Source organism: Cetorhinus maximus, chromosome 18 (assembly GCF_964194155.1).
Source record: "Cetorhinus maximus chromosome 18, sCetMax3.hap1.1, whole genome shotgun sequence".
Classification (NCBI taxonomy): domain Eukaryota; kingdom Metazoa; phylum Chordata; class Chondrichthyes; order Lamniformes; family Cetorhinidae; genus Cetorhinus; species Cetorhinus maximus.
Window position 1 is genome coordinate 8905023 of NC_135896.1, and position 12088 is coordinate 8917110.

Below are 12088 nucleotides of genomic sequence, written 5' to 3' on the forward strand. Positions count from 1 at the left end.
CCACTTCATCTCAGTTCTTCGTTCATCTCTTGTTTGTTAAATGTTCATATACCTAGTACAATTTTATTGCGGACAGCAAATCATAAGGAGGACACCACGATTTGAGATGTAGAAACGATACAAAGTTCAAACGGCAAAAGTCCCGTTTTCCGAGGGGAGGAGGAGGGGGTGAGGAGGAGGAGGGGGTGGTGGGGGGGTGGGGGGTGGGGGGTGGAGAGGGGGTGGGGGTGGGGGGGTGGAGACAGAATCTGACTGCACACACACACACCATTACCAGTCCCCCACATCTGCACCCCCCCACCCACAACCCCTCCCCCACTCCCACCCCCCCACCTCACCCACCCCCCACCCCCCCACAAAACCCCGCCAACATAACTCTCCATCTCTCCCAGGGTCCACACTCGGGCAGGACATTATCTACACATGTTGCAGTTTACATGCTCCACACAGCAAAGAGCAAGGAAAATTTTTTAAAAAATCATTACACAGCTTTTACAACCAAAAAAAAACCTCGAGAAAATGCGAAATGCCACATAAGTCTTAACAGTCGCATCCAGGATAAAAACCGAGGAGGCCATGGAGTCTTCTCCAGTCGGAGATTTCGTCACCAGAATTCAAAGCTTCTGGCTGCTAATGATAGGTGTGTGTGTGTGTGTGTGTGTTTGTGTGTGTGTTTTATTGTCTTAAAGCACATACAGCTTCACTCTGTAAGTTTATTATTTTTTTTTTGCCACAGTACATATCACAGTTCCCAGGCTCCAGGCTGTATTTGGATTTTTTTTGTTTTCAAAATTTTTGTTCCCCAAAAGAGTTTTTAGTTAGTGTGTGTTTAAAATCTAAGCCGAGTCGCAGATTTGCACCGTCGTATTTCATATATATATATATATATATGTGTACGTATATATATATATATTTATTATATATATTTCAATTGTGTCTCCTTTTTTTATATCGTCGTTTAATTTTCACTTTCTTCTCTTTGTTTTGTCCGCTCTTTCCTCTACACATAATACTCTTTGTCCTTGTTTTTGTGCTTCTTACTGCTGCCTTTGGCACTCTGCTGTTTCTCCTTGACAACGGTGCCGTTGGTCTGCGCGGAGTTGCTGATATAATTGCGCGTCTCGTCTACCTGGTAGGACCCTTCGTCTCTGTTCCGGTACTTGTACATGGCGTACAGGAGGATCAGGATGCAGAGGGCTGCTGCCGCCACTATCCCTACGACCATCCCTGTCGTGCTGCTCGATTCCCGCACCACCTCCGAGGCCCCCGGGCCCCGTCGGACTCCTGGCTCCGTGGGGTTTGCTGTGGGTACATTACGGAACATGGGTGAGGTGACTAGGGGACTCTTCAGCTTGGTGCTGTCTACTTCGTACGCAGTGGGCAAAGGAACCAACACTAGGCCGGGGTGCGGCTTCTGCTCACGCGTATTCAACTTGCCCGCAGGCAACTTGGGCACCTTTCCGGGCGGCGCGGAGACTGCGGAGCTGAGCAGCTCAGGGGGAGAGGCCGTGGTAGTAGTCCTACCGGATTCGGACGCTTTGTTAGGTCTAAAGTCCTTGTACTCCCACTTGGGTGCGTGCGCTTTGTAGCCACCTTCGAAGGCCGATGTGGACAAGGTCTTATCTGTTACCAAGGACAAGGTGGTGTGAAAATCTTCATCATCAGTAGGGGGTAGGTTAGAGTCAAGTGCCTCCCCTGAGCCATAACCAGATATCACCAAGCCAGCATCACAATCATCGTAGTCCTGCTCCGTCAAGCAAGGTAACCCCACCTCAGGGATCATGGACAGGGAATCTTTGGTGCTCTCAATAATGGTGAGGAGAGGGCGGAAGGTAGGTAGGAGGGGAATGAAAGGTGCACGAGTGGCAAGAGGAGGGGTTGCTAAGGCTTCTTCTGTCACTACAGGGAAAACTAATTCACCTCCTAGGATTGAAGGAGAAAGAAGGGAGTTAGAGAAACGTTTGGTCTTCCGTGCACAGCCACGCGCACATGCCACACACATGCTCCTCTCCGTTGAAAGTAAAGTCAAACCAAAATCACTTCACACAGAGATGCAACAGCTTTACAGCTGAAAAGAAAAGGAAGTCCTTTCACTTAATCAGAGCACGGCAAATTAAAAGAAAAACTGACACCAACCATTATCGTTTTAACATCAGGCTTTGAACATACACTTAACATTAGCAGTTAAAGAGGAACAAGATTCAAAATTTATGTTGTCTAAGTTAATTTAACACACGCACACACACACATTAAATAAAAAGCGTTACGGCCTACAATACATCCAAGAAAGAAGAAAGGCTACACACGCGCGCGCACACACATAAATAAATATATATATATATATATGTGTTAATACATACATATACATAAAAAAGTATACACCATGTAATTCTTAGTCAACTTACATCAACAAATTGCCCGCATGATTTTGGCATGAAGAAAGAATTTATAAAAAGAAAGTTGTGTAAGATGCTTTTGGACAAGATTTCTATATTGTTGTAAATTTTTTGTACTTATAGCAAAAAAAAACAAATTGCTCGTTGATAAAATGATCACAAGGGGAGGCAACAACACATATACATCCACACCACACAACATGAAAAGTAACTCTGCACTAATAGGTTATTCTTTGCTGTTGTTGTCTTTTAAAATATTTCAGGTATTACAAAAAAAAAAGACTGTACATTGCTTAACTTCAACATCTCTTTTTTGCTCGTTGAATATCTACAAATCTAATGCTTTCTTTTTTTTTTTAAATCTTTTTACGCTGATATATTTTTCTTTTTAAATTAAATCCTCTTTTTTTTTTAATATATGTTTTTCTTTTTTTTTCCTTTTTTTCCGGTTTTAAACAACTGGACGACTGATGGCTGTACGTTTCTGTCAACGCTGCTAAAAAGTAGGGAGGCAGACGAAGGAGGGGGTGGGGGGGTGGGTTGGGTGAGGGAGAGGGAGGGGAAATGATTGGTTTTTTTTTAAGCCTTTTTTTCCAGGTTCCGCCCTATGAGTGTACTATGTGGGAGATGAAGATGACGGGAGTGAATGTGTATAAAAGTTGCCATGTCCATGTAAAGGTGGGGCGAAGCGATCTGGCAGCGTTAGAGCTCTTAGCTGTAAAGAAGGGATGGGGGATATACAAACAAATGAGCATATACATGCCCATCTACAAAAAAAAAACATAACTCTAACACTGTGACATTTCACAAACCCTAAACTGCAACTTCTTCATCATGCAGTCCGTAGAGAGAGAGAGAGAGAGAGAGAGAGATAAATACTCTTTTTTTAAAAAAAAACTTTTAACAGCTTTTCCCGAAAGAAAAAAACCCTAAATAAATCATTGGTTAAAATAGTTCCAACTGCTCCCTCAGTATCAAAACCACTTCAAACCGTGTGTGAGGCAATATTTTTTTTTCAATTTTTAATCTTCCGGAAAAAAAAAGGGAAAGGTCCACCCACACACACACACACACGCACGCACACACTTTTGCTGGAAATGTTTCAAATCGGGATCCCGGGCGATATTGTTTTTCCCCTTTGGGGGAATCGGTGGGGATGAGGGACCCGGACAGAATTGTGGAAGGGCAGCTTCGGCACAAAACCCCCAAAGCCTAGGCTTAAGCAAGAGCGGAATTTGACTGGTCGACAGGCCAGCAGCCTTAATCGCGGCCGGCCAGGAAGGGCGGCACGAGATCTCGAAATCTGTCGGGGGAGGCATCTCAGACTCCGGGTGCCATTGTCGGGGGAAAAAAAAAAAGCCAGGACCTGCTCCGGACGCACTCAGCCGCTTAAAGAGCGAGTGGTGCCTTAAGCACTGGGAGCAACTGGATCAACAAGGTGCACCTGAGTATATATCAAGGCAAAACAAAAACAGAATTACCTGGAAAAACTCAGCAGGTCTGGCAGCATCGGCGGAGAAGAAAAGAGTTGACGTTTCGAGTCCTCATGACCCTTAAGTTCTGCGGAAGGGTCATGAGGACTCGAAACGTCAACTCTTTTCTTCTCCGCCGATGCTGCCAGACCTGCTGAGTTTTTCCGGGTAATTCTGTTTTGGTTTTGGATTTCCAGCATCCGCAGTAGTTTTTTGTTTTTATATATCAAGGCAGTTCTGCAGGACTGGCGGGGGGAGGGAGGGGTCAAGGGGAGTCACTTTTTGACCCTCCCCACCACCCACCCCACCCTGCCTCCCAACCTCCCCCCCCCCCCAACCCCTCACCCCAAAACCGGTGTTGCCAACTGGTCAATTGTCATGGAAACCGCCCAGCTTCAATTGACAGGGAATCGGGCCAATCGGGCGGTTCCTGCATATATATATATATATATATATATAAAGCCCCCCGCCTCCCCCCGTGCGGAACCTGCTGCCACACATTGAAGTGGTTTGTGTGCTTCAGACAAAAAAAGAAAATTATCAGCACAAGTATTTTTGTTTTCTTTTCAAGAATCAAAAAGGAAAAAAAAAAGATCTTAGCATTGAAGAAAAAAAAAAAAATAAAAGCCCCAAAAACACGAAAAATTACCGACAAAGCAATTATTTGCCTCCCAGCGACTGGGAGGAAAGTCTAAACCAAAGCAATTTCTTCCCCCCACCCACCCAACACACTTTCATAGGTGAACAGCCAGATGCACAGCTACAGACAGAGTAAGGCAGGACACAAATATATTTGCCTGTCACCTTGGGGCATGTGAAATGAGGTGACATTATTATCTCTATTTTACTACAATTTCTCCTTCAATTTTTAAAAAAAATAAAAAGACGTTTTTTCTTTTTTTTGTTTTCTGCGTGTAAGAAGTGGAGTGCAGTCTGGATGTACAAGAGGTAGAAGAATTGGCTAAAAATGGGTCATCATTATTGCAAGTGTTAATAATGCATGCTTAAAGTAAGTTGCATTTAGGGAAAGTTCGTGAACAGAACAGCAAGCTAGAGCGAGGAAGAAGGTTAGCAGGAAAGAGAAAGGTCAAAGGTTAGGAGAGCACAGTTTTCGATTAAAAACAGCATCATTCAACGAGTCAGTTTGGGGAGAGGTGGGTTAGTGGGGAAGAGAATTCCACAAAAGAGCATTAGGTTTTAAATCTCAGGAAAATATTCAGCCAATGAATCAGAACGTACTTGGCTTCTCCAGCCCCATCATTTCGGCACGTTGGATCAGACTGCACTTTTTCACAGTTGTGAATGTTTTCGACGTAAGGATTTCTGTGCTATCACCAGATGCTGATTGTACCAGTGAGAAATGTGGCATTTCCAGGTGATTATTGTCACACAAATATAGATTAAGCACCTATTTTCCCCACAACATCCTCTGTTCTTTCTGGGAATTAAAACTCTTTTGGTGTCCACTTTCCCCTGTGAGCACCAAAATTCCACATCACAAAGCGAAGGGAGTACTAAACCCTAACCCTCTGCCTCCTTTTGCACTTCAGAAACGTTTCCTGTCATGAGGTTCCAACCATCCGCACCATCATTAAGATCGCCTATTTCCACTCCACAATAGCGCCCCGACTACCCTGTCTTGGCTCTTCCGCTGCTGAAACCCTCATTCATGTCTTTGTTACCTCGAGGCTCAACTAATGCAACGCACTCCTGGCTGGTCTCTCACGTTCCAACCTCCATAAACTTGAGGTCACGCAAAACTTTGCTGCGCCTGTGTCTTAACTCGCAGCAAGTCCTGTTCCCCTATCACACCCGCCCCCCACTGTGGTCGTTGACTTACATTGGCCCCCGGTCAAGCAACACCTTGATTTTAAAATTCTCATCCTTGTTTTCAAATCCCCTCCATGGCCTCACCCCTCCCTATATCTCTGCGATCTCCTCCATCCCCACAACCCTCCGAGATATCTGCTTTCCTCTAATTCTGGCCTCTTGTGCATTCCCAATTATAATCACTCCATACCCCCAGTTTACCTAGGTTCACACGCTCTGGAATTCCCTCCCTGCACCACTCTGCCTCTCTACTTTGCTTTCCTCCTTTATAAAATGCTCTTTAAAACCAACATCTTTGGCCAAACATTTGGTCATCTTGCCCAATAACTCCATGGGCTACATTTTACAGTTGTTGGTGGGGGACAAAAAGTCATGTGGAAGTTGACAAGCACCAAGGAAGACTGCCTCACGACCATAACACACTGTGGACAGGCTAAACTGTTTAACAGTGGGACATCCCCACCTCAGCAAGAGGAAATTTCCCCCCCCCACCCCCCACCACCTCGTGAGATGCCGACCAATCTGATTGGCTGGCAGCTCCATCAGTCCCGGCAGTGCCAGAGTTCAGTCGTGGACGCTGCCGGTATCTGCAGGGAGGAGGAGGGGGAAGAGGGTCATGGCTGCCCAGGATAGGTACACCCTGGGTTCTTAGGGTACGTAGGGATACAAGAGGCCAGGGAGGGGAGAGAGGAGAGGAGCGGTGGGAGGGTGGTGCTATGCTGGGCATGGTAGGGCAGGCAGCATGGAAGGGAGTGGGGGTGACATCTTGGGGAGGGTGCGTGCCCCCAGTGCACGCAGGGCACCCCAGAAAATGTGGTCCCCTTTCTTCCTGTCTTTTCTCACGTAGGCCATAAAAAACAGCCTGTCCACTCGCCCATACCAGCCAAGTGTTAGTGTGGGCAGTGTATTATTCAAATGACTAGGCTTGTAACATGCCTGATTGGCCTTTAGTTATTTATTTCAATATGACAGGCAGCCTGTCCAACTAGCACATGATGGGGGCCAGGCTGGGGGCCAGGCGGGGGGTGGGTGGGAAGTGGTGGGTTACCCACCCCCCACTCCTGTAAACACGCCCGGCGGGGACACACACAATCCAGACCCTTATGTGGCTCCGGATCACACCTTGTTTTATATTGCTCCAGTGAAGCACCCTGTGACATTTCATGATGCTAAAAGTGCTATATAAATGTCAGTTGTTGTTGTTGGTGGTTATTCCCAGATGGAGGCCTTCCGGGAAGATAAGAAGTGGAGTAGGTCATTCGGCACTTTGAGCATTGCTCTGCTGCCGTTCAATCGGAACGTGACTGATCTTAACTCCATTTACCTGCCTCGCCTTTGTATCCCTCAATGCGCTTACTTAACAAAAACCTATTGGCTGGAATTTTCTGCTCACATTGACGGCGGGCGGGTTTGGCTGACTTGAGTGAGCAATATGGCCAGAAGGTTGAAAATTGGTTTCACGTTGTCGTAAAACCAGTTTGCGATCGTCCGCTCCGCCCGTCAATGGCGGGGCCACGTTTCCCAACGCCACACGCCAAGAGCCTAATTTCAATGCTTTAGCATCTCGTCATGAGCCCTGATCGCCGGAATCACACTGGATAGTCCGGGCCCATGCTGACGTGTACATAAGCGACGTGTACCTGGTGAGCTGCACTTCCCTCGGGACTTCGAGGTTTGTTTGCCCACCTTGCTTCGGGCAGCACTCGTGGTCATCAGCGCCAGGCTTCACAAGCAGCACCACATCACTTTTAGGGGGGGTCATGGGCAGGTCTCTACCTACCAGAGCAGCCATAAGGTGAGGGCGGCTTTTCAATGGCTGCAGGGCTAGGGCTTGTTTGGGGGAGGGGGAGAAGTGGCCTCAGTCAATTAATGAGGCAGGAAGCGGAACCCACCATTGCGGCCGGCAGGTGCAAAGAACAAAGGACAAAGAAAAGTACAGCACAGGAACAGGCCCTTCGGCCCTCCGAGCCTGCGCCGATCATATTGCCCGTCAACTAAAACATTTTGCACTTCCGGGGTCCGTATCCCTCTATTCCCATCCTATTCATGTATTTGTCAAGCTGCCTCTTAAACACCACTATCGTACCTGCTTCCACCACCTCCTCTGGCAGCGAATTCCAGACACTCACTACCCTCTGCGTAAAAAACTTGCCCCGCACATCTCCTCTATAGTTTTCTCCTCTCACCTTAAATCTATGTCCCCTAGTAATTGACTCTTCCACCCTGGGAAAAAGCTTCTGACTATCTACTCTGTCCATGCCACTCACAATTTTGTAAACTTCTATCAAGTCGCCCCTCAATCTCCGTCGCTCTAGTGAGAACAATCCGAGTTTCTCCAACCTCTCCTCATAGCTAATAACCTCCAGACCAGGCAGCATCCTGGTAAACCTCCTCTCCAACGCCTCCATATCCTTCTGGTAATGCGGTGACCAGAATTGCACGCAATATTCCAAGTGTAGCCTAACCAAGGTTCTATACAGGTGCAGCATGACTTCCCAGCTTTTATACTCAATACCCCTGCCAATGAAGGCAAGCATGCCATATGCCTTCCTGACTACCTTATCCACCTGCGTTGCCACTTTCAGTGACCTGTGGACCTGTACACTCAGATCCCTCTGCCCGCCAATGCACTTAAGGGTTTTGCCATTTACTGTATAATTCCTGCCTGTATTAGACCTTCCAAAAGGCATTACCTCGCATTTGTCCAGATGAAACTCCGTCTGCCATTTCTCCGCCCAAGTCTCCAACCGATCTATATCCCGTTGTATCCTTTGAAAATCCTCTTCACTATCTGCAACTCCTCCAACCTTAGTGTCGTCTGCAAACTTACTAATTAGCCCAGTTACATTTTCCTCCAAATCATTTATGTATACTACAAACAGCAAAGGTCCCAGCACTGATCCCTGCGGAACTCCACTAGTCACAGCTCTCCATTCAGAAAAGCACCCTTCCACTGCTACCCTCTGTCTTCTATGACCAAGCCAATTCTGTATCCATCTTTGCCAGCTCACCTCTGATCCCGTGCGACTTTACCTTCTGTACCAGTCTGCCATGAGGGACCTTGTCAAAGGCCTTACTGAAATCCATGTATATAACATCCACTGCCCTTCCATCGTCGATCATCTTTGTCACTTCCTTGAAAAACTCGATCAAGTTAGTGAGACACGACCTCCCCTTCACAAAACCATGCTGCCTCTCACTAATACGCCCATTTGCTTCCAAATGGTCGTAAATCCTGTCACGAAGAATCTTCTCCAATAATTTCCCTACCATTGACGTAAGGCTCACCGGCCTGTAATTTCCTGGATTATCCCTGCTACCCTTCTTAAACAATGGAACAACATTGGCCATTCTCCAGTCCTCTGGGACCTCACCCGTAGCCAGTGAGGATACAAAGATTTCTGTCAAAGCCCCAGCAATCTCCTCCCTTGCCTCCCTCAGTACTCTGGGGTAGATCCCATCTGGCCCTGGGGACTTATCCACCTTAATATTCTTCAAGATGCCTAACACCTCCTCTTTTTTGATCTCAACATGATCCAGGCTATCTACACACTCTTCCCTAGACAAATCGACCGCTAAGTCCTTCTCTTTGGTGAATACTGATGAGAAGTATTCATTTAGTATCTCTCCCATTTCTTCTGGCTCCACACACAGATTCCCACCTCTGTCCCTGAGTGGGCCTACCCTTTCCCTGGCTACCCTCTTGCTTTTTACATATGTATGAAAGGCCTTGGGATTTTCCTTAATCCTGGTTGCCAGTGACTGTACATGACCCCTTTTAGCCCTCCTGACTCCTTGCTTAAGTTTCTTCCTACTGAAATGTCGTTTTTCATGCCCGCTACCGCACTTAATGCAAATCTGGGATGATTCCACCCAATGTATGTATTGGGTGTAAGCATTTGAATATAATTCAAATGAGAGATTAGGGAGTGGTATCCAGACATCTCCTGTCCATGTTGCTATGTGTATCTACATGTCCGACAGTGACTAATCAGCCCAGTGACTGTCGGCCTTTGAAAACGCCCAAATGCCCCTCCCCCTAGTGGAGAATCTGAAACATGGGCTGCCAGCAATTTCCAGTCAGACACGGTTAATTGTTAGTTCATGGGCAGTAAGGAACATCAGTCAGGCTGTTCGTCAAAGGTTCGTTGGCTGTAACTACAGTGGTGGGTACTGTATATTTTAAATCTGAGAGCTGTGCAGAGATGACACTAGTTTCTATGTTTGTAATAGGCTTTATTTGCAGTGCTTTAAAATGTCTGCTCCATGCTTACAGCTTTAGCCTCCAGCAACTTCTACAGTTTGTGTACTCTTCTCTGAGTCCACCCCCAAGGCTTAACTAATCAAGCACAGTGAGCATCACTAGGTACAGACTCACATAATCAAACACAGAACAACTGAACACTACAGTGAGATTTTCGCCTCCCTTGATTTCGGGAATCTGCCCATTCCAAGGAGCGTTGCTGTTCTGGAGAAGAATCCTCTGCGGATCCAATTCTTTTGAGGTGGGGACTATTTGAACAGCAAACTACCTGAGTTTGCGCTTGGGCAGGGAGAGTGAGAAACCAGCTCTGATGTGCTCTCCAGAGTTTGTCCTATTCTTTCAGAGGGTTTCAAAGCCCAGGATTGCCTTACCGACACCAGCATTCCCTTACTTCTGCAACTATGTAAAGCACAACCTAGTGACACCTAACCCCTACAGGATTAATAGCTCATTGTAGAATTAGACAACGCAACAGCAGGTCATTTGGCCCATCGTGCCCCTGCTGGCTTTTTGAAAGAGCTATCCAATGATTCCCACTCCCCTGCCTTTTCCCCAAGGCCTTGTAAATTTTTCCCCCTCAAGCATGTATCCAATTCTCCTCTTGAAGGTTATTATTGAATCACCTTCCACCAGCCATGCAGTATATTCCAGACCATAGCAACTCGCTGCATTAAAAAAAAACCCTTCAATTTCTTTTGCCAATTACGGTTAAACCAATGCCCTCGGTATGAACAGTCCTGCCTCAAGAGACAAAGGGCAGAATTTTATGGCTGTCTGGCCGGCTGGTCGGGAGCGGGCACATGGGCCGATCGCCGCCATTTTACATGGGCGGGCCAATTTCGCACGGGTGAGAGAGCGCAGAAATCTCCCTGAGGGCACGGAGCTGCCTCAGGGAGATTAAGCTCATATTGAAATATTTAAATAAAGGTAAAAATTATTTAGACATGTCCCCTCATGTGACAGACAGTATCACATGAGCTGGGCCATGTTTATGAATTGTGACAACAAATATTTATCCATTTAATAAAAGCTTCAGGAAACCTCATCCCGCCCGTGGATGAGGTTTCCTGAAAAACGTGAAGGTTTTTAACCCTAAGGTTGGACGGGCGGTGTGGGTAATTATGTTAATTGGTTTTTCAATGGCCTTAACAGGCCTTTGACAGTTCGGTGGACGCGCAGCCGCCTCCGGTGCACGCCCACCGAACAAAGGATCTGAATGACGTGTGGTGATGTTGGGGCGCACGCCTTATGTCACCACGTGTCATTTTACGCGTCGGTGTGTCATTCCCGCCCCCGCACGCTGACGTGAAAACTCTGGCCAGAGTCTCTGACTCCGTCCAGATCCTACATTATCTTGAACGCTTCTATTAAATCTCCTCTTAGACGTTTCTGCTATAAGGTGACCGATCTCAGTTCCTTCAGTCTCTCCCCATAACTGATTGCTGGAACTGTTCTAGTAAATCTCTTCTGTACCCTCTCCAAAGCCAACAAGTCCTTCTTAAAATGCAGTGCCCAGAAATTGACACGATGCTTTGGCTAACCTGTAAGTTTTAAAGATTTAGTATAATGTCCTTGCTTTTGTATGCTATGTTTCTGTTTATAGAGCCCAGGAGTACATATGCTTTTGAACAGCCTTCCCAAATTGTCCTGCCACCTTCAAGAATAATTCTAAATGCTGCCCCTCATCTCTCTGTTCCTGTACCCTCTTTAAAATGGTGCCAGTTTGTTTAAGGTCACCGTGCTTCCATTATAATAAATATATATTGAGCATTGCTGAGAAAAGAGACATGCTGTCAAAACTTTTCATCTCGCACTCATCGTGACAGATGCAAGAATGCCAAATTTCAAAGGCAAATTTATACTACGTGAGAAAAAGGTGCTAATCGGTTGGCATGGCGACTGACTGGTCAAGGCGTTGCCATGGAGAATGCACCAACAACAGTTTCCTCGTGCATTCTCCATGCCAACATCTCGACTAATCAGCATTGACTTGCCAACCAATCAACATCCTTTTCTCATGCAGTATAAATTGTTGTTCCCTTTGAAATTTGGCATCTGTTCTTGCATCTGTCCTGATGAGTGCAAGACAAAATACTTTGACAGCATGTCTCTTTTTTCAGCAATAC

The 12088-nt window shown here is 46.4% G+C and overlaps 1 protein-coding gene across 5 annotated transcripts in view; it reads right to left on the reverse strand.

The window, feature by feature from the left end:
• Positions 1–787: 787 nt before the first annotated feature.
• nrxn3a (neurexin 3a) overlaps positions 788–12088 on the reverse strand; it is a 1687706-nt gene continuing 1676405 nt past the window's right edge. For 2 of the 5 annotated variants that reach the window (XM_078562071.1, XM_078562070.1), the window contains exon 7: positions 788–1302. In XM_078562071.1, coding sequence (XP_078418197.1) covers positions 1001–1302 — 302 coding nt within the window. In that variant the 3' untranslated portion in view covers positions 788–1000. Of the gene's footprint in view, positions 1924–12088 lie in introns of all 5 variants that reach the window. The other 3 variants (XM_078562067.1, XM_078562072.1, XM_078562069.1) reach the window with 2 other exon arrangements.